General features: G+C 37.1%; 1 protein-coding gene across 1 annotated transcript in view; it reads left to right on the top strand.

Annotated features, from left to right (window-relative positions):
• COL21A1 (collagen type XXI alpha 1 chain) overlaps positions 1 to 24,064 on the top strand; it is a 128,595-nt gene that overhangs the window by 45,903 nt on the left and 58,628 nt on the right. Inside the window, exons 10-11 of the mRNA XM_003404417.3 lie at positions 13,086 to 13,139; positions 13,232 to 13,285. Coding sequence (XP_003404465.2) covers positions 13,086 to 13,139; positions 13,232 to 13,285 — 108 coding nt within the window. The remainder of the gene's footprint in view (positions 1 to 13,085; positions 13,140 to 13,231; positions 13,286 to 24,064) is intronic.

Genomic DNA, 24,064 nt, shown 5'->3' with positions numbered 1-24,064 from the left:
TGACATAGAAAAGAAAGGAAAGAAAAAATGATTTGGGAGATAGATGATGTTTGCAGGAACAACGTCTTTCCAGTGCCCAAGAGGAGGGTTTCGCCTTGATAAGAGTGAGGACAATTGGACCTTTGTACGGGGGGGGGGGAAAGGAGGCAAGCCCGCAGTTACAGAAGTAGCTATGTGGTGTATTTGGAAGGAAGAGGATGAGAACATTATCATTAGATTGCTTCTATTTGAATTGAATTGAATGAACAGACTCCAAGTCTTACATTCTCCACTTTTGCCTTTATTTTCCATTCTCCTTAAGTGCAAACAGTTGCCTTGTAGTTTATCTTAGCTCTATCCCTTTCTCACTTGCTAGCTTTTTTTTTTTTTTTTTTGTGTTCCCTCGCTGCAACTCCTTAATCCTACTGAAGATACTGCCCTGAGATCCTATGTGAGTTCTGCCCTAATCACACGAAGTATGAGGATTTTTACACACGTGAGCCCTCCTCTGCCTGGAGACCCTTTCCCTGGGGACTGCCTTTTCCAGTACAGGCAGCTGTAGTGCTGCAACAACTTCAAAGAAAATAGCACCCCAGGAGCTGCAGTGTCATCTGCAACACCTCACTACCTCCCCTGACAGCACTGCTGCTGTTTTCAGGCCTATGTTTTCTCAGTGATGAAAGGTGCTGGGCCTTATTTGGAGGTGAGTGCTAAGCAGGCCTTCCACAGGCTATCAGCCCTCAGTTTGCCTTTTTTTTTTTAATTTACTTTTTTTAGGTCTTACTATGATTGAAGTGCTAGAGATTATTTATAATTAGTCTATAATTATAATCATGGATATTACTCTAGTAACTCAGATATGATGGTGCAATGGTTAAGAGCTCAGCTGCTAACCAAAAGGTCGGCAGTTCGAATCTACCAGCTGCTCTTTGGGAGCCCTATGGAGCAGTTCTACTCTGTCCTATAGGGTCGTTATGAGTTGGAATCGACTCGGTGGCAATGGGTTTGGTTTTTTTTTGGTTATAATAGATTTATTGTCACATAGCATTCATTACATGTGTATGTGTTTTATCTATGTGTACATGATTTTGTGTATATGCATATAGACATAGCTATATATGTATATATACTACATAAATATATATAGTATATCTATATAGCTATATATAGTAGTGTCAAACTGTGGTGAGCAAAATAATGCCCCCCCCCGGAAAAAAAAAAAAAGCCATGCATATCTTAATCCCGCAAACCTGGGAATGTTATTTTGTTTGGCAAAGAGGATTTTGCAGATGTGATTAAAGATCTTGAGTTGGGAAAATTATCTTGGATTATCAGGCAGGCACAGTGTAATCACAGAGTCCTTGTAGGAGGGCAGCAGGAGGGTTTATATTCAGGGAAGGAGACTTGGCAGTGGAAGCAGAGGTCAAAGTGATGCAGCCACGCACCACACAATGTGGATGGAGTCTGGAACACTCGGAACATTGCCGTTGAGTTGATTCCGACTGATAGTGACCCTATGAGTCAGAATCATCTAGAAGCTGAAAAAGGCAAAGAATAGACTTTCCCTGAGTACCTCCAGAAGGAACACAACCTTGTTGACACCTTAATTTTAGCCCCTTAGATCTGTTTCAGACTTCTGACCTCTGGAACTTTAAGATAATAAATTTGTGTTGTTTCAAGCTGCTAGGTTTGTCATAATTTCCTATAGCAGCCATAGAAAATGAATGTACTAATCAAATCTTGTTTACTCAGAGGTGTAACTTTTTCTTAAATGTCCCCCCTTCTCCCTCATTTCTTCCTCTCTGCAAGGGATGTGAGGTTGGGTGGCCAGGCAGGAAGAGAAAGCAGGCCTGGAAGCCAGAACAGCTGAAGGTCATTAGTGTGTGTCCAGGGCCAGCACACAGCAGGGGTGGGAAGGTGTGGGTGGAGCCTCTGGCTAGCTATTGAAGCCATCTGGACCAAGGAAACTTGGATGGAACAACTCAAAGGGAATTCTGCTTTGTTTGGATTTCGTTCTGTGCAATCCCCCTCCATAAGCAATTTGAATCTCTTTCACGTTTTAACCAGGCCAAGTCAACTGAAGCTTTAAATAGGATATTATGCTACTCTGGAGAAATACTAATTTTCATAAGGAAAATGTCTTCACCCAAAATTGAAGAGCTATTTCAAATCCTTTCACTTTTTCATTTCTCTATCAGTTAAATAACTTCTACCAGCTTAGTGACTGAGCCTGTTACTATTTTATTTTAGCATTATAAAAAGATATATAAAATGAGAATTTTCTTGCTAGGTAATTTATAGTAATATAATGATTAAAGGCATTCTACTGAAATGACACTGATTTTCTTTTAAAAGGGTCATATGTGGAAGCATATAATAAAAACTATTTTATGATTTGGTAGAAATACGTATTTTTACAGTGCTCATTCCAGCCTGTTTTCTTAGTTTAAATCATTATTAATTACTGTTCATGAAACAAAGTAGACTACTAAAACAAAAGCCCAAGGGGGTTGTTGGAGAGATCTGGGGCTATTTTGCCCTCCATATAGCATGCCATCCCCACCTTTGCATGGCCTAGTGATGCCAGAGAATGGTCAGCTTTCCATGGAAGAAAACTTTACACAAATGGTGATCAGCATAGGTAGGGAATTTCAAAAGTTATTACATGGCTTTATCAAGCCACAAAATGAGGGGGAAGGTGTATTAATTTCCTAGGGTTGCTATAATAAAACACCACAAAGTGGGTGGCTTTAAAGAATAAAAAATTTATTGTCGCAGAGTTCTGGAACTTGAAAGTCCAAATCAGGGTATTGACTGTGATGATGTCTTCTAAAGGCTCTGAGAGAGGAACTATTTCATGTTTCTCTTCTAGCTTCTGGTGGCTTCTAGCAATCCTTGGTGTTCCTTGAAGTTTAAATGCATCTTCACATGATGTCTTCCCACCATGTGTCTCTTTGTTCTCCACTTTTGTAAGACACCACTGAGAAGGGAAGAAGCCCTGGTGGTACAGTGGTTAAGAGCTCGGCTGCTAACTGAAAGGTTGGTGGTTCTAAGCCACGAACGACTCCATAGGAGAAAGATGTGACAGTCAGCTTCCATAAAGGTTATAGCCATGGAAACCCTATGATGCAGTTCTACTCTGTCCTATAGAGTCACTATGAGTTGGAATCAACTTGATGGCAAGAGTTTTTTTTTTTTTTCCTTGTACTCAAAAGGGATTAGGACCCACCCTAATCTGGTATGACCTCATATAAGCCTAACTGACAACATCTCAAAGAAGGCTCCATTTCTAAAGTCATATTCACAGGCATAGGGCTTAGGACTTCAACATATCCTTTTGGGGGATACAATACAATCTATAAGAAAAGGTTAGTAGGAGCTGACATTAGATAGGTGGAGGGGAGAAGAAGGTAGGGACAACCGAATAGAGGTCATTGTGATGATTTTGGCATTCAGATGGTGTGAGCTCTGGAGATACTGGATGGTTTTGAGTAGAGGGGTGATGTGAAATAACTTATTTTTAAAATAATTTATTCTGACTTCTGGGTTGAAAATAGATTTTAGCGCCTTATAGGCAAAAGCAGGGAGACCAGTCAGGAGGCTCTTGCAATAATTCAGGAGAGAGGGGATTACAGCTAGGATCAGGGTGATAGTGGTGAGTGAAGGGAACTGCTGATATACATGGGCTGCTCTGAAATTAGAGCCGACACGATTTGCTGATATATTGGATGTGCATTAGGGAGACTCTGATGAGATAGGGAAGAATGGGAGAGAGAAGATTGGCGGAAAGAAATGAGGAGTTTGGTTTAATATATTTATATGTTAGGCAGTCAAGGAGAAATTTTAAGTGGGCAATTGGACTTAGAAATCTCAAATTCAGGGTTAGTTCATTTTTTTTGCAAAGTGTCCTTTCTTGCCCTTTGCCCATTTTATATAGGAGTGGTGGTAGTTTTCATATTGATTGATAGATTTTTATATGTTAAATTAATTCTTTGATATATGTGTTGTAAATATTTCTCCCGTTTATTCATTTAGTTTATAATTTTGTTTTAATTTTATAAGTATAAAACTTTCTCCAGAGTCATAATTTTTTTCTTTTTAAATACAGTATTAGATACTCTTCTATATGTTCATTAACTTTATTACTATTTTAAGAACTTTTAACTCTCGATTTTATCTGGAATTTATTTTGGCATTTGGGATGACATGAAGATCCAAAAAGATTTGGAGAGTTTAGGGAATGGGCTATTCTAACATAGTGAAATTCACCCGGGATTAATGTACGGCTCTTACAGGTGCACAAGATGCTTAGCCTTGATGAAAAAGGGATCAGTGTATGTAATGTGACTGCCTGAAAGGCTGATGCAATTTTTGGCATCATTAGTAAATATATAACATCTATGTTGAGAAAGATGACAGTTCTGCTTCTGAAGTGTTGGATTCAGTTTAGGAAATTACTCTTTAGGGACATGTAGAAACTGGAATTCATTCTGAAGGGAGTAACCATGAGAGTGTGAGAACTCAGAAGACAGTCAATGAGGGAGGATTTACCAAACTTTGGTTGTGTAATCCAAACAAGAAATGCTGTCTTCAAATATTCCAAAACAATTGTATTCTAAAGGAAAAGAGGGAGGAAAACCAGCACTTAGGTTAGCATAGTAAGCTTGAGAGGGAGTGAATCAGTAGTAGTAAAACACCTAGGACCCATGAGACAAGCTTTCTCCACTTTCCTCCCTTCAGACCCTTACCTGAATATGGCACCAAATGTAGACTCCACAGTTAAGAGCTGTAGGGGGTTTGGAACTCAGTGCCATGAAAATTAAAAAATTGAAAAATGGTATACATTAGGATAAAAGCCAAAGAAATGGCTGTTATTTAGCTTGGAGAGGAGAATTACAAGAGGTAGCCTAAATTACGAAGTGTATAAAACATCCTTCTAGAGAGAACTGTTTCTACCTGAACTTTCACTTTACCTCAGCCTGAATTCCTTAGCAATAAAGGTTTGTTGTCTCCCTTTCTTCCACTGTCATTGTGCACACGTGTGCTGGCACGAACACACACACACACACACACATAAACTCGTACACTTTATCAATTCTCACTAATAAATTAAAATATAGGTAATGTGTCTTGAATAAGCTATGCTATTCAAGAGGCCATTGTTCCGACCAAACAAGGGGACACTGCTTGATTTAAAGTCAGGAAAGGTGTGTGTCAGCGTTGTGTCCTTTCACCTTACCAATTCAATCTGTATGCTGAGCAAATAATCGGAGAAGCTGGACTATATGAAGAAGAACGGGGCATTAGGATTGGAGGAAGACTCATTAACAACCTGTGTTATGCAGATGACACAACCTTGGTTGCTGAAAGTGAAGAGGACTTGAAGCACTTATTGAGGAAAATCAAAGACCACAGCCTTCACTATGGATCACACCTCAACATAAAGAAAACAAAAATCCTCACAACTGGACCAATGAGCAACATCTTGATAAACAGAGAAAAGTTTGAAGTCAAGGATATCACTTTATTTGGATCCACAATCAGCACCCATGGAAGCAGTAGTCAAGAAATCAAAAGACACATTGCATTGGGTAAATCTGCTGCAAAAGACCTCTTTAATGTTGAAAAGCAAAGATATCACCTTGAAGACTAAGGTGCGCCTGACCCAATCCATGATATTTTCAATCTCATCATATGCATGTGAAAGCTGGACAATGAATAAGGAAGATCAAAGAAGAATTGATGCATTTGAATTGTGGTGTTGGTGAGTAATACTGAATCTACCATGGGCTGCCAAAAGAACTAATAAATCTGCCTTGGAAGAAGTGCAACCAGAATGCTCCTTAGAAGCAAGGATGGCAAGACTACATCTTACATACTTTGGACATGTTACCAGGAGGCATCAGTCCCTGGAGAAGGGCGTCATGCATGGCAGAGTACAACGTCAGTGGAAAAGAGGAAGACCCTCAACGAGGTAGATTGACACAGTGGCTGCAACAATGAGCTCAAGCATAATGACGATTGTAATGATGGTGCAGGACTGGGCAGTGTTTCAGGCTGTGGTACGTAGGGTCACTATGAGTTGGAACCATCTGGATGGCACCTAACAACAACAACAACATCCTTGACCAGCTTATCTTCTTTTTTTGTAATAAAACGTTATTTACAACTTATATGTTCCACAAAGCTTTCCTAGAAAAAAGCTTAATTAAGTAGCTAATTTTCTCTCAGCACTCCTGTAGATATCTTATGTGACTCTTCCATGTTTATCTCATGTGTTTATCTCAAAACACCTAGATTACTTATAGGTATACACCCACACCCAAATGTTATTTTTATACTTAATTAAATTCTTCAAGCATTTATTTGGTAACACATCTAGTGTTTGTGATCTTAAGTAAATTCATGCTTATTTTGTGATGTCTTTTTTTTTTTTTGATTGTAATCTGTACAAATACAGGACTGTTTATTTTTAGAGCCTGAGTAGTAGTGACAGGTTAAACTCAATTCATTTGTTTCCTTCCTTAATTATTCACTTTTTCATTTATTCACTCATACACCAAGTATTTGTTGAGTGTTTACTGGGTTCCTGGCACTGTTCTAGGCTAAGGATATACTAGTAAACAAAACAGACAAAAACTCCTGCCTTATTGAAGCTCACACTACATTGGGGAGAGACAGGTAATAAATAAATTACATAGTCACACCCGTATAATATCAGATGGTTGCAAGTGCTGTGGAGAAAAATATAGTAGGAACACAAGACAGGGAATGAGCCTACCTAATGGCCATCTCCTTTTTAATATGAAAAGCATAATTACTAGGGATTTAGGTTAAAAAGTAAGAATACTAAAGATTGAAAAGATATATATTCTTTCAAAACAAGCTTAATGTAACTTTACTTGGGAAATGAGACAGTTTACCTAAGTTTAATTAAATTCTGTGAATCTAAGAGCCTAGCTACCCACAGAGATTATTTGTCAAAAAAGTTATTTGTCAAAGGTATGTGTAAAACGGCTTGGGGGCAGTGTCTGATCTCCAACCCCACAAGGAGGAAGGAGAACCAAGATCAACAGCACAAGGCTGATTCCCATGAGGTGGAGGCCAGACAAGCCTCTTCTCTCTGCCATCTTTACTAATTCTGACACTAACTGTCCCTCACACAGCACTCTCTACTTCTCTACTATGTTTGATAAGTCATTGCAGTGGCCACACAGAACTCACAGACCATACTTATGATTATAGGTTTTATTAGGGAAGTAACAGTTAATAATTCAAGCTCAGGAACACTCAGGATACAGTTTTTCTATCAGGACAGCCTCTTCCCAACTGTGCTCCCAAGCGTGCCACTCCCTGGCCCTAGGCTTCTCCCCAGAGGCACTCAGCTTTCTTTCTCTGTGGTCCAGGAAGCCTACCATACCATCCCCTGCTGCCAGGTCTCTCCTGCCAATGCTTCTCACCGTCTTCAGGGTTACAGCTTGCCCTCTCTCTGTCTGTCTCACTCTCTCTCTCAGGCTCGTGCTTCGAGGAGCTCTGCTTCTGGCTGTTCCTCCTTGGTGGTGCTCTGCCCTGGTACTGGCTCTTTTAAGGCAAAACCGGCCAATCCCCTTGGTGGGCCACAACTACCATAGCGCCCTGTCCTGCCCAATCACCTGGGTAGGAGTTACAAGACCATTGCTAGAAAGACTGCACAAAAGTAATCAATCGCACCACGGTATGCAATGGTTTTCATTCATGTTCTTAGCTTGAGGCAAATTATTATAGGAAACCTGATGATATTGCTTTGTATTTACTATCTCTCCACCTTTCCGTAAGGGAAGGGGAATTGGATTTAGATTAAATTGTATTTATTATAAAGGTATTTGAAGTAGAAATTCTGCTTATTTCACAGTAGCATGTAGCTTCTTATTGACAAATACAAATTGTTTATTAAAAAAAAAAGTTATTGTTCAGTTGTTTCGGGCTCATGGAGACTCCATGTGTTCAGGGTAGGACCATGCGCCCTAGAGTTTTCAATGGCTGTGATCTTTCAGTAGTAGATCGCCAGGGCCTTCTTCCTAGATGCCTCTGGGTAGATTTGAACCTTCAGCTTGTTGGTTTGTAACTGCGGACTTCACTGCTTGTGCCACCCAGGGACTCCTAAATTATGTATATTAATCCATAAAATATTTCTTTTATTTTGTGCTACTTTATATTTTGCAACCAATTAAACTATATTATCCTCCAGAGTTCCCTCTCTCAGTCAGTGGTATCAGCAGCCATACCACTGCACAAGCCACATACCTGGGCATCATCCCACAACTCCAGCTTCCACAGCTCCCAAAACCTGTCATCAGGTTAGACTAAGTACACATTGCGTGGACTTTCATTCCATCTACCATTTTCTCTCCCCTATAGGAATCTCTCACCTGATCTCCATGCTTTCCCTTGCCCGTCTTTCTATCCTCCTCAGCACATCAAATGATCTTTCCCAAGCTCAAATCTCATTGTCCGACCTTGTTTAAATGACTTCAGTGGCATGGATAATGATCAAAATCTTTTACAAGAACCACAAACTCTGCATATCCATCTGATCTACCACTCCAGTCTTGTTGTACAGCAGGCTTCCCCCTTGCTCTTTGCTGTTTCAGCTCCATGGATGGAACTTACCATCTTCTGCTAGGTGGCCTATTGAAGGACTTGCACTGTATGCGTTGTGCTTCCCTTAGTATTCCTTTGAGTTTGTCTCTTAAAAAAGCTTTCCTTGACTCCGTATTTTTCACCTTCCATCATAGCAGCATTTCTTCTTAGAATATTGCTCAGGTGTAATTTTACGTTTATTAATGTGACCTATTAGTCAAGTAGTTTGAACAATCCAGTTAAAGTATATAAATTATTGACTAAAGGTCAGTTGCAAACTAATAGTTTTGTAATAGTTTGTCATCGTTACAAACTAATAGGTTAATAGCAAACAAACTAGTTTCTACATTAGTTATATATAAAAAGACAGATTTATGAATTTTCTTGGAACTTAGTTTTACAGTGCTATAAAGTTTGCCAACGACTAGAAGAGTTCATAGTAGGCATTGAAAGTACACACTTGATTTTGGTTTCCTAGTTACCCTGGCTGAGCACCTAAGAGTATCTTTTGGAATTAAACTTTAAAGAAAATGATGTAATTGAGTAAATTTCAGTAAATCACATTTTTACATTTAAAAAAAAGAAGGGTGATATTCAAAATGACTTCTCTGGATTTTATTCGTATATTTTAAGTTTAGAGTATTTAAAGGAAACCACTTTATCTACCCTCCTCACTACTTTGAAAAAAAAATGTTTAGATTGGAGGAATATTTTATGGTGTGATTAAAATTAGGTTTAGAAGAGATTGTGACCCTTGCACATTTGGAGATTTTTATTTCCTTAATTTCCATTTCAATGCTATACATCTTTCCTGGAGCATTGCAACTATGAATCATGGAAGAAAATTAAATTCATTCTGTATTCTTCAACCCTACAATTTGGCAGTGAGAATATTTTTTTTTCCTCGAAATGACTCATTTACAAAGAGACTTTCTGTGAACATGGAAAAGACTTAGATACTGTCAGAAATCTTGAGGATGGGGGTGGGGTGCATATTTGGACCTGCTAATAACTACAAAATGGACAAATTTATGTTGAACAATATTAGTGCTTCAGAGTTTATGTGAAAGCTACAGAAATGTGTGCATTCAGAAAAGTATAAACTCAGTAGAGCGATATGAAAAGTTTATCATTTTTCCTGTTTTAGGGCATTTTCCTTGTTTTATTGTACCCTGCTATGAGTCAACCAGTGTTTTATTCCTTCTTTCTCTTGGAAATTGTTCTGTGTTGTAACACCCCTCCCTGTTAACCTTCATTTTCCTGATTTTTAGCCCAAAATTTGCTTTTCTGAATTTCATCCAGTTTCTTCTGGTGATTTGCCCTGGGATCCCCCTGTTTGGATGTGGTTTTGGTTTTTCTTTATTTTGTTACTAAGCATATTTCCTCCAGCTTCTAAAATAACCTTTGAATTTTTTTTCTGCAACCAAGTTTTCAAGAATGCATCTCATTGTAACTTTAACAAAATATAACTGGTTCTCATATTGTGGGAAACATTTGTTATTCCTGTGTTGTAGTTCCATCAAAGGCAAAACAAACAGGGCTATTATAAAACCTTTGAGGCCACATTCATGTTTTCAGTGTAGATTGGTACGAATGTTGAAAAAGAGTTAAATCATAATGATGCTGACTGAACCTGCCATTCTCAGCACAGTCACCTGGCTGTTACCGGCTCTATAGTAACACTTTGCAGAAGTGTTTTAGCAGTTTTGTATAATCAGTTGTCTTTCAAACTGAAGAAAAGAAGCTTATGTTTATTGAATTCCTAATGCTTGCCAGACATTTTTAAATGTGACTCCATTTGTTTCTTCTCAGAAGTGAAGTGAGTGTTATTATCCCAGTTATATGGCAAGAAACTGAGGCACAGTTAGGCAAAGTTAATTATCCAAAAGCCTAGAAAATAAAGGGGGCAAAAATTCAGCCTAAGGTCTTTTCCAATTTCAAAATTCATTGTCTTTCCACTTCACTGTGTTGCCTCCCAGGATTTGTGGATTTGATGACTGTGCCTGCGGTCACGTTATGAGTCAGAGGTGAGCTGAGAACACAGCCCAGGGCATCTCTAGGTTGCTTTAATCCATTAACATGTGTGTGTCCTCTATAACAAATGCGTTGTGTTAGTTTCTATGAGAAAGGAAGACACACAGCAGCTTTCAATCTTTTATGAAAGAGTACTTTTCTAAAAAAATGTAAAGTAGGTAAGACATTTGACTATTGAAAATACGTGAAAGCAAAATAATTCATTAAATATGAACTTTGCAGATGACTGTTTTCAGCAATAGCCAGTCTTCGTGATAACTTTCTTTTGAGGAATTTTGTGAACGTTGCTTTCCTCTGGGCACTCAGGATTCTGAAGAATTTAAAAAGAACCTGGCAAAATGGATTTCTTTGAATCTAATTAAACATCCTAGAATGATCAGATCTGATCTAGCATTAAAGCACCTTCTCACAGAGTGCGTTTCCACTGGCTCTGACAACTTACTAGCTATGTAGCTTTGGGGAAGTTCTTTAACCTATCTGTGCCTCAGTTTCCTCATCTGAAAATTGAAACAATATAGAACCTACATCAAAAGATGGTTGTAGAGATTAAATAAATTAATATACGTGAAGTGCTTAGCCTGATACATGATAAATACGGTATAAATGATTGGTATTATTATTTTTCCCAATTATAATAGCCTGTTATAAAGCATGTAAGAATCCAAATAGTATATTGAGGCTTTTGGAGGATATGAAGGATATCCTGGGTGGTGGTATTTATATAGCCTAGCTCTCTGTTCATGCATATTCTACCAGTGACGGAGTTGAGATTCAGTTGCAGGCTGACTCCAAAGTGGTTGTGGGAATGTGATAACTACAGTGGGAGAGATATAACAACAACAACAAAAAAAAAACCCAGCGCTGTCGAGTCGATTCTGACTCATAGCGACTTTATAGGACAGAGTAGAACTGCCCCATAGAGTTTCCAGAGAGCACCTGGTGGATTCGAACTGTTGACCCTTTGGTTAGCAGCCGTAGCACTTAACCACCACACCACCAGGGTTTCCTGGGAGAGATATAGGGCTCGGTAAATCCTAAGTAGATTGACTTTTTTTCTTCTTTAGGCTGATTTTGAGAACACGAATCACATGGTATTACTAAACATTTCCTTTTGTTATTGGAAGCTGCTCAAGCATGAACATAGTGTGCATTTCCCCGTTGGGGAGAGATTTTGCACAGTCGTGTGCACTATGGATGACTTTGAAGGTGAATTCTTCCAATGTATCATAAACAAAAAATGTGTCAAGCACTGTGTTCAATGCTTCAAATACAGAAATTGATTAAACCTGGTCCTTGATCTCAAGGAGGCACATTTACCTAGGTATACGGAGACAAAGGAAGGCCAGAGATCTGGTGGGTTTGAAAATTGCAGGTTGTTTTGAAGAGGTAGGTTATGAGACTCATTGCTCACCAGTGAAATGAAACGTTTAAGAATTGGGCAAAGGGACTCAGATCATGGAGAAAACATAATAATACACTCTATGAAAAACTGAATGGAGTATGAAGGAAAGAATAATGGTAGGTGATAGAAATTGTATAATCATTGCCATTCTGGGAGTAACTGAAAGCATCTTACAAAAGAAATTTCTGGAATTAAGAATAAAGATGTAATTGGAAACATTAATGAGATCTGTGTTAATAAAGCTGACAGAATGAACCTGAACCAAAACAGTCAGATCTGAGAAAGATAGAATTTGACTAGAATGTATTTTTAGACTCTAGAGGATACAGGTTAACCTGGCATTGGCCCTGGGAAACCTAAATAAATGTTCAGGTCCTGCAAGTTTGTTTAGAGATTTTAATTGTTCTGTGCTGAGTGAAGAATACATTTTTGCCTGCCTTTTAAAAAGTTGTTCTGTTTTACTGAGGGCCCAGCTTCTGGAGGGTGTATAAGAAGCAGTGAGTGATGAAGGGGGAACATGTCAGATGATCTTCTCATTCTTGGGTTTAACATCAGAAGCTTCCTAAAATGAACAATTCAAGGTTTGTTATAGCTGTAATCTGAAGAATAACATTTATGAAGGTTTACTTTATTCCAGAGATTAACTCAGATGGCAATTAATCAGACAGTTTAAAGTTGTCTTACATTTGTTTAATCTTCCAATCTTCTTAGGAATATGTTCCTAATATGCAGAACATTCCTTAGGAACTGTGAACCTTGGCTCAGTACTTCTGTCCCAAAGCCTTTCTTTTAGTTTTAGCATTTTGGGATAGTTTTATTAGTCTAGAGATATTTAAGACTTGTTTCCTTTATATTTTTTAAGGATTTCATAAAGACCAAAGGATATTAACTCTTTGTGAGGCGTTAGACAGTTTTTTTTTTTTTTTTTATCTTAAACAGTCACTAAGTGAAATTTTAGGTATAAGAAATTTGAGAACAGAATGAAACCTGAAACGGAGAGCTAATCTTTGTGAATAGGATGAACTATTATTTCTTGTTTATTTTTCTTTAGGGATATCAGGGAATCATGGGATCACCAGGTGTTCCAGGATCCCCAGGAATGCAAGTATGTAATTTTGTTCAGATGTATTTTAGAGTTCTCATTACTAATGAACCAAAAAAAGTTATTAACAGAATTTTATTTTGTGGTTAATTTAGGGAGTTCAAGGACTACCAGGTTACAAAGGAGAACCAGGAAGAGATGGTGAAAAGGTAAAAAAAAAAAACAAACCATTGCTGTTGAGTTGATTGTGACTCATAGTGACCCTATAGGACAGGGTAGAACTGCCCCATAGAGTTTCCAAGGAGCAGCGGGTGGATTTGAGCTGCCAACCTTTTGGTTAGTAGCCACAGCACTTAACCAGTATACCACCAGGGTTTCTGTGTAAAGGTAAAGCACAAAAGTTGCTACCTATGACAGGTGCCACTCACGAGAGCTTACCTTGGTGAATTCCAAGATTTATGGGCTCAGAAATTTGTCAGTGGCCTTGGCCAATGGGACTCATAGGAGGCTTTTATCACTGGATGAATAAATGTCAGATGGATAGACATTGGCACTGCCCTGATGCCATGTTCTCTCCCTGTGGTTAAGCTCTAAGGAAGCAGCCTGCTTAGAGGGGAGTGATTATGTAGCCTGGTTTTGGGGGTAGGGTATCTGAATGTAGGTATGTATGAATGAAGACATATAAGAATGGGTGAATGAATATATACATTAATTCATTTCCTTTAGACGGATTTTAGAGACCAAATATTAAAAATGGTCTCTTCTATTTGTTCATCTTAAAACAATTACAATAGATTTTCTTGGGGATAGATGTACCTTATTTAAAAATATAGGGATAAATTTTTATCTAGTCTATCAGTTGCATCTTAAACTACTTGCTCTATTGTTTTGGGGGCATTGTGTTGTCTTTTAAACAGAGGTGTGTGAATTTTACAAAGCCATGCATTCTCTTGGATAAGATAAAAAATATGTACTAACGCAAGGGCTTCTGTTTTCAATACAGTAATAATTTTATTTCAAGTTAATTCCTAAGATTTATCCTTTGGACATAAATTCAGATTTGACATAGTTATTGTAAGCCTAAAATCACCATGTGCTACCTTCAAAGTTCCCTCCTCACATTGCATGTGGCTTCAGAGAGTTCTTTAGAGTCAAAGTAATTTAGTTAAGTTAGTTAAAGGCTTTTTCTTGATTTTTCCTTTATTAAATGATTCCTTGGTTCTCAGAAATAGGAAGGTAAAAAAATACACCTCTGAAGCGGCTTGGACTTGTGGCAGTGCAGGATATTTTTTCCAGGCATTACAGTGGCTGTTGGGAGATTGTTCCACACTAATACTGTTCTCCATTAGGATATTTTCCCCAGAACAATTCCATTTTGTGGATTTCTTCCAAAGACTCCTACAGTAGGGATTTCCACAAATTAAAATTAGATGAACTCTCTTGCTGACTTTAACATTTGGTCTTCACATATTGAACTGCTGACGCTTTGGTTAGCAGCCATAGCACTTCTTCGCATATCAGACAATAAAATATGTATAGATTTTTATATTTTTTTTCTTAAATTTACGAAATCAAAAAGAACGCTTGTTCAGCAAATGATCTTCAGTTGGTAATTCATTTTATTAAATGCTTTAAAAATATTCTTGAAGTCTAAAAAATAATAATTCAAAATATTTCCTCAGCCTTAAGAAAATCTCATATATTTAGTGGTGTAAAATATATTTTGTTAAGACTGTTATAGGCTATGTTGGTTAATCGATATGTATTTATGAGTTTTCAAATTGAGTGTGAACCTTTTAATAACAAATTTGATTTTCAAGACACAGAAGCCTAGAATAGGCAAATGTATAGAGATTAACCTTTAATTGTGGTTACTAGGGCGAGGAGGGTGGTTAAAAAGAGAATGGGAACTGAAAAAGTACAGAGAAAATACAGGCAAACCTTTTCCCAGGACTTATGTTGAGATGGGAGCCAAAGAAATGGGGTGGTAACTAAAGGGGTCTATGTGGTCAAAGAAGGGGATATTTGGTTGGTCAGTTTTAGGTGGGACATCCTGTAGGCTCCTGGGAATAATCTAACCGGAAAAGAAGGAACTGATGACACAGAAGAGAAGGGCTAATTAAAAATGCAAAGTAGTGGAGAAGGATGGGATCTGGAGCATAAGAGGGGTTTGGTGATAAATATGAACAGTTCATCTGTTTTAACAGGAAGGATGGCAAAAATATAGGTACATACACAGGTGTCTGTTTATGATGTTGGAAAATTAGGCAACTGATATTGGTGATGGTTGCACAACATGATTGATGTAATTGATATCATTGAATTGTAGGTGTGAAACAGTTAGAATGGCAAATAATATATTATGTATATATATTTGGAAACCCTGGTGGCGTAGTGGTTAAGAGCTACAGCTGCTAACCAAAAGGTCAGCAGTTTGAACCCACTAGGCGCTCCTTGGAAACTCTGTGGGGTAGTTGTACTCTGTCCTATAGGGCCACTATGAGTCAAAAATCGACTCGATGGCAATGGGTTTGGTTTGGTATATATATTTACAACAATAAAAATATATAAAATATGAAAAAGTGAGATAAGTCTCTGCTACAGTGTATTACATATGTTATACATGCAAAATATTATATAGACTAATGCCGAATATTTTTAGAATGCTAATATATTCCATCAGTGTAATATTGTTGAATATGAAAAGATATAAATTTCCATATTAAATATATAAACAAATTGTAATAGTGGCTAACACATAATAATTATAGTGATCACTAATATTTGGGCATAATTAGTGCTAATAAATAATGTAAATATTATTGAATAAATAAATATACATGCACATATATACACACTGCATTTTCTAAGCAAATATTTTGCTTCGTCTGAATCTGGAGACTTTATAAAGTAATTGTTACAACCAAGGATTTTCAGGAAACCTTCTTCTACTTCTTATGGAAGGTGAGCCTAGCATGATTTCCTCCTTTCGTACATTCTGTCCTCAGAGATGATATCAAGCTTTGTTGAGCATCTCCCTTGTACATGTGATGTTGACTTTTATATGTTCAGGTTTTTGCTATTTCTGTGACTCCTTTTGCAAAGTCTTGATTATTTACCAATCTTTTAAGCCCTTTTCTTTTAAGACTCTATAGTATATTCAGCATCTCAGTTTATTATGAAAAGTCGTTAATTCCATGTCCCACCTCATTTATTGGCTGTTATTCCTCTTTCTGTTTTTTCTTTCTCTACTGGTGTCATTAGGAAACTTAAAATTTTTACTGAATTTTTACAAAGTGCTTTGTATTTTTTGGTTCTAAACTCCATTTCTCATTTTAACATTGGGCATACTCTGTTGTATGGTTGTTGAGAAACTATTGCAGGGCCCTGTAGTAGGAGCTACGAAATCTACTTTGTTTCTAGGCCTGAGCGGTCCAATGGTGATCCCCAAACCCAAAGGGAATGCTAATCGGTGTGTTAGAGAGGGGAAACATTTTAGAAGATTTAAAGAGTTCCCAATAAGTATTGCTTATGCTTGAGTAAGATCTAGCATTTGTTTTTTTTTCTGATAGGAGGAGCCACTGAGGTATGTAAGGCCTGATTTATTTCTTTGTTATCATACTTGAAGAGTTTTACTGTTGTGTGTGTGTTTTTCTATTTTACTACTAGGTAGCTTCTTCATTTATAGCATTTTGCATTTGTAGTATCCATATGCATTTCTTATCACTGATTGTGGGCATGGTGCAGGACCAGACAGTGTTTTGTTTTGTTGTACATGAGGTCGCTATGAGTTGAAACTGACTCAATGGCACCTAACAACAAGAACATTCCTTATCACATGTAATCCCCATGAACAGCCCTATAAGGCTAGTTGATAAACCATTTTATGCCCATTTTACATTAAATTTGAAGTAAATTTTACTGTTTTGGAAACTGAGAAAGGAAGAACTTAAGTCATTTGTCTGAAGTTAGTCATGGAGCAGAGAGTTGTAATCAAATGTCTCCCAATCTGGCTTTCTTTTCTCTACATTTTTGTGCTTTGGCCAGGATAGTTTTTAACAGTGTGGTTTATGCCTCATTCATTCTGCTATCTGCACTGTGAGAAGAATCCTTTTATACCTATTAGTAGCCAGGTAGATAGATGGGGCAGGGAGCTGGCTGGTTGAATTCCCAAGGTTGTGCAGCCTTGTGAGAGAGCATTCCTGGTCTACATCTCTCTTGAGGGAAGAGGGGCAGTTTTGCCCTAGATCATTGGTCATAAAACTTCCTAAATTTCAAGAGACTTTTATGGGCATATACTCCCATATATATGTATAAATTATATATCTATACTGCTGAACAGAACATTATATACATTTAAAACATACCCCATTGCATACAGAGAGTTTAAAAAATGAGATTTAAAAAATAGTGACTCTAGATCAATTTATGAGATGGACAGGCTTTTCAATGGTGTATTCATCAGTTGTGAAAGGTTTGGAGACACCCTGTGGAAAATGGAACCAATTTACCAATTTGGGATCTCTTTTTTTTTTGGCTTCTTTGATCTCTTGTAAGCTAGGATGGGATCAAGAGTGTGACTCCCAAAATAATTGTTATATTGGAATTTTCTTTGAGGACTTGAGAGTGTTTGCCATGTTTTAGAAAATAATAATATTTGTGTATCCAATAAGTCGTCAATCACAAGCAAGGCATCAGCCAGGATAGACTAGGTTGGGCTACAACAGCAAACAACTCTAACTTCCCTGTAGATTAAAACAATAAAGGTTCATTGATCGTAAAACTAAACATTTATGAGCAGCAGTCAGGAGTTCTCCATTGTCCTTATGTGGAGACCTAGACTAACAGAACTTTTCACTGTCTAGATTATAATCAATTATGGCAGCAGGTGCATGGAGAATCAAGCACTAGCTCTTAAATTATTTCCACTCATCTTTCATTAGCCAGCACAAATTTTATAGGCAACATCAAGTTCAAGAGTTTAGGAAAGTTGTTCTCCCATATGCCTGGAAGTAGAGAGAACCTGGATATTGATAAATAGTGGTCATATCTGCCAAGAATGAATCAAGAATGGATTCTGATCTCAAAGACGCTGGTGTCTAACAAAGGACACAATGTGTACAAAATAACTTATTTTGAGATAGTCAATGCTAAATGTCAAAGAAGAAAGCAAAATAAAATTTTCTAAGAATTTAGAGGGAAGTTGAAAATTGGAGAAGGCTTAATAAAGAGGTGTCCCTGAGTGGTGCAAACAGTTAACACAGCTTGATTGTGTTAGTCACTGAAAACCCTATGGAGCACCATTCTACTCTGACATACATGGGGTCATCATGAGTTGGAATTGATGGCAACTGATTTTTTTCATGAAAGAAGCCTTAAGCAGCAAAAAAAAAAATCTCAAATATAGATGTAAACTGTAAACAGAAGGGGTTGGTCTTATCCAATTAAGAAATCTCTAATTCAGAGATGCCTTTGTTCTTTTCTTCTTCTTGGTATTACCAAAAAAGCCGTAATGAACATTTTTGTACATATTTCTCAGTAAAATTTTCTGAGTCTATCCATAAGGAAAATTCCCGGTAATGGAATTGATTCCTTTATCTAAGTGTTAAATTCATATTAAATCTTAGACAGAAATAGCCTATTTACCTTGTGGAAACTTGGTACTCAACTAACAAAATTTGAAAATATCTTTACTCTTTTGTTAGCACTAGTTTTTATTAAACTTTCTAATTTTCAATATTCTAGGTTAAAAATGTTGGTTTTCATTTCTTTATTAGTGAGTGATTTAGGACATTTTATTACTTCCCTGTAATTTGCTTTTGTTTGTACCTTTTTTTTTTCTACCGAGTTATTCATTTTTTAAATTGATCTTTATGCACATTGTTCATAATTGTGAAAATATTTTTCCTGGTTTGTATTTGTTGACTTGGTTTTTTGAATTTTAGTCATATAAAAGATTTGTATTATTTTGTAGCAAATATATAGACTTTTTCATTTTTTCTTAGGTGTTTATAGCCTACATAGAAAGATTTGATGTTCTAAAATTTTAAGTATAATTTCTTGTGATTTTATTTTTATAATTTTATTACTTTATTTTTAGCCTTTAAAATTTAGATTTTTGGAGTAAAATTAGATGAGTCTCCAGCCTTTTCCCCTTTTTTTCTAAATTGATAACGAGCTGCTAAATGATATTCATGGATTATCACTTTTTTTCTCTACTTATCTGAGCAACCATCTTTATAATTAAATTTCTGTTTTTATTTTGTTCCAGTGTTTTTCACTTTCTGTTCTGTTCCATTGACCTACCTATATTGTCTACACTGCCAAATTATTTTAATGATTGTCACTTCATAATATGATTTAATATTGGCAAGACTAGGTATCCTCCCAACTATTCTTTATAATCAAAAATTTCCTGGGTATTCTTGCATGTTTACTCTTCCAGATAAAAGCTCAGTGTCTTTTCTTCAACTTCTTAGAAATTCCTATTCATATTTTAATTAAGATTATTTGAATTTGTGGATTAATTTTGAAAGCATTGCTATTTTTTGGGCACTGAGTTCCTATTTAAGACCCAGTGTTTATCTTTCTGTTTACTTAATCTTGAAAATTATTGACAGAATAATATTAAAATTTTCCTTACATTGGTCCTGAACATTGTCTAAGTTTATACATAGGCATTTTTATCTCTTTTGTTTATATTGTAAATGGAACTTATTCTAGTTATTTATATACAAAAGCTATGTATTTTGTATATTACTTTTTTTAAAGCACTAGCTCACTAATTTATTAGTTTTCTTCTAAGCAGAGCTTCATTGTCTGTCTCTCTCACACACATACACACACACAGGACAGATTGTTTTTAATCTTTGGTGGGAAGTGAAGGTAGTCAAGGAGGAGCTGTTACTTTTGAGAAGGACAAGATATAAAAATACTACTCCTGTTTAGACCTGAAAAATGGTTATTCTTCAGTTAGTTAGGTTGATGGCAAAGCCTGTACCGTAGAAACCCCAAAATACAATGGCTTAAATGGGAAAGAAGTTTATTTTTCTCTCAGGTAATAGGTTGTTCACGAACTTGTTCAGAGATTTGTGCTTTTCCCTCTTCTTGCTCTAGTTCTCCCTTAGAGTGTTGTTCTCATCTGCATAGTCAAAACTACATTGCTGTCTTACCTGCATTCTAGTCTGATGGAAAGGAAGAAAGAGAAGTTACAACAATAAATTTCCTTTTAAACAGTGATGTGGAAATTTCACATATTCTAAACAGGTTTTGTTAGAAACAACTTAGTCACATGCCCATACCTAACCACAAAGGAAAATGGAGAGTATAGTCTCTAATCGGGCAGTTACGTGTCCAGCTAAAACTCTTTCTATGTTAAAAGATGAATAGATTTCTTGGGGATAACTATCAGTCTAGCATACTCTTTATACCAAATAGCCTTATAGATAAATTAAAAGAACCAAACATAATACCTAAACCAATAAACCAAGCCCATTGCTGTCAATTCCAACTTATAGCAACCTCATGTGTTACAGAGTACAAATGCTCCATGGAGTTCTTCCTGGCTATAATTTTTAGGGAAGCAAATTGCCAGGTCTTTCTTCTGTGGCCCCACTGGGTGGGTTCGAACTGCCAACCTTTAGGTTAGTAGTCAAGCACAAACCATTTGCTACACCTAGGGACCTGGAACATAATGCAAATAAATCTAACAAAGTTTTTGTTTCTTATTTGTCATCAGGTGTCATGAGAAAAGATCAAGGAACTTCTGGGCTTTTGTGCTTGGTTCTGTCTCTAAAAAATGATGTTATAATGATTGCCATCCTCTCACTAATCAAAAATAAAGGGATATTCTTATCTGTGGAATAGAACAGTGTTACAATAAAATATTATTTCTTTAAACAGAAAGACTGATAGTTTACTGGTCTAGACATGTAAGTTCATCTCCAGATTTTTCTGTGATCAGACGGAGTAGATCAGGAATGAAACTGGTTCAGAATAATACTGAGCAGTTTATAAGTAGTAGGGCTCCCACACAGGAGATAACAGTAATCCTGTGCAGGGTTTTAAATGCCACCCACTGGCAAGTATCCATACAGGCAACTGACAGAAATTACACAGTGTGTGTGATTTCTCAGTTTGTATCTTCCTTCTCTTTTGTCTGTCTTGTTGTTTCCTGCCAGTGGGCTGTTGTGAAACCACCTCCCTGTTGGCCAGGTTACCGTGGATGTTACTGTTGAAGCATCAGTAAGTCCCTAGAGCTTCCAGACGATGATGGAGGGTTGAACACTCATGTTTTGCTTTTTCCTTTTATCGAATCACCATTAAAGCAAAAATCAAGGGAATAATAATAATAGAAAACAACTTACTATGGCATAGAGAATAAAGGAGGAAATAATAGTTCCAAATTCTTGAAAGGTGAAAAGCAGGCCCAAGGAAGCTGAATCCAAACATGAGAAATGATATGACTCATGTGAAAGAAGCTCCACACACATGCACATACTCACACATAAACATACCCCAAAGGCTCGAGAAATGGTAATATCAAGTATTTCTGAAAGTGGAAGTGAGTGAAGGTCAGGTTAAAAATGGAAGTACGGCTGAATGCCTGTTTACGAGTGGTTAGATTGCACTATCCTTTCCTCAGCTGTCTTTAAACCCAGCCCAGTGCCATCGAGTCGATTCCGGCCCATAGCGACCCTATAGGACAGAGTAGAATTGCCCCATAGAGTTTCCAAGGAGCGCCTGGCGGACTTAACTGCCGACCCTTTGGTTGGCAGCCGTAGCACTTAACGGCTACGCTTTAGCCAGGTGAATTTACCTCCTTACTCCTTGGCAGAAATGCGGAAGTTTATTCTTTGGAGGATATAGAACTGGGATCTCTAGACTGGGAGCAAAAGATTCTCTAAAGAAGGAAATAAATAAAGGAGGAGGGAACGTAAGAGAAGGAAACAAAATCCTACATGAACCAGACAATAGATAACAATTCTATGCTGAAACAAATGAGAAGGTTCCAGGGGATAGTCATGAAAGCATGTAAGGATGTGAAATTTTTGGTGTATCTGAATATATGTATTTGGAACTTATTATGACAATCAGAGTTTGGAGTTGAATGTAGCAATACATTTAAAGGAAATTAAGCAGCTGAACAATAAAGAGCAATTTTTAACTGCAGGAAAAACAAAATCCTGGGCAGGAAAAACAAGTATTCTGAGTGTACTCATGATATAGATGTGAATCTTAATATAATAAACACTGTTGATTTAAGCAAAGATGTAATAGAAGGTTGAGGAGATTTGTGCATGTTAAAGGGAACTTGGGGAGAGGGTGTTGGGTGGTGAGAGAGGTTAATCATCTTCTTTGCTAGTGGTAACTCAGATAATGCTGAAAATGGAAAATATGGGAGTAATGTAACTATGCTGTTTGGTAATGAGATACAGAAATTTAGAGGAAAGGAGATGCCTTTGGAGAGTTCTTTACAGAACTATATAGCATTATATAGCTATATCACTCTTTAAAATATATGAATGAATAAACTTTATAAAAAATTAAGATTTACAAAATAATACATCAATAGCTGATAACCAGTCATATCCTGCTCTCTCCCCATTTTGCAAGCTGAAGTGCAATTAATTGTATGCAGTATCTTAATTTGCCTAAATAAAATGAATCTGACCTGATTCTTGCCATGACATTATTTGTTGTTGTTGTTGCTGGGTGCCATAGAGTCATTTCTGGCTCACAGTGACCCTGAGTACAACAGAATGAAGCGCTGCCTGGTTTTATGCCACCCTCAGTCACTGTTATGCTTGAGCGCACTGTTGCAGCCACTGTGTCAGGCCATCTCATTGGGGTTTTCCCGTCTTTCATTAACCCTCTACTTTACCAAGCATGATGTCCTTCTCCAGGGACTGATCCCTCTTCATAATATTCCAAAGTACGTGAGACAGTCTTGCCATACTCGCTTCTAAGGAGCATTCTGGCTATACTTCTTCCAAGATGGATTTGTTCATTCTTCTGGCAGTCCATGGTGTATTTGGTATTCTTCACCAATGCCACAAATCAAAGGCATCAATTCTTCTTTAGTCTTCTTATTCGTTGCCCAGCTTTCACATGAATAGCAGGTGATTGAAAATACCATGGCTCGAGCCAGGCACACTTTAGTCCTTAAAGTGACATATTTGCTCTTTAACACTTTAAAAAGGTCTTTTGCAGAAGATTTGCCTAGTGTAATCTGTCGTCTAATCTCTTAACTCCTGCTTCCATGAGTGTTGATTGTAGATCCAAGTGAAATGAAATCCTTGACAACTTCAACATTTTCTCTGTTTATCATGATGTTGCTTATTGGTCCAATTGAGAGGATTTTTTTTTCTTTTATGTTGAGGTATAATCCATACTAAAGGCTGTAGTCTTTGATCTTCATTAGTAAGTGCTTCAAGTCCTCTTCACATTCAGCAAGCAAGGTTGTGTCATCTGTTAGTGAGTCTTCCTCCAATCCTGATCCCGTGTTCTTCTTTATATAGCCCAGCTTCTTGGATTATTTGCTCAGCATACAGAATGAATACATATGGTGAAAGGCTAAACCCTGACGCATACCTTTACTGACTTTAAACCACACAGTTCAAACCACACAGTATCCTTTTGTTCTATTCAGCTACTCTTGGTTTATGTACAGGTTCTTTGTGAGCACAATTAAGTTTTCTGGAATTCCCATTCTTCACAATGTTATCAATAAGTTATGATCCACACAGCTGAATACTGTCATTGAATGACATCATTGGTTGTCTCTAAACTCTGTCTTCACAATTAACATTGTGAAGTTCAGGCAACAGCACTCAACATTTCCCAATGAACAAGGTACTAAATCTGTATCCACTAAGTATTAAGCTGTTGCAGGTTTTCTTTATCCATTTTTGAAGATAACTCAGGGCCTTTCATCTTCATACACACATCTGAATATCTGTTCATACACACATCTGTTAAGACCAATT

This window comes from Loxodonta africana, chromosome 1 (genome assembly GCF_030014295.1).
Source record: "Loxodonta africana isolate mLoxAfr1 chromosome 1, mLoxAfr1.hap2, whole genome shotgun sequence".
NCBI lineage: Eukaryota > Metazoa > Chordata > Mammalia > Proboscidea > Elephantidae > Loxodonta > Loxodonta africana.
This window is presented reverse-complemented; position numbering and strand designations above follow the sequence as displayed.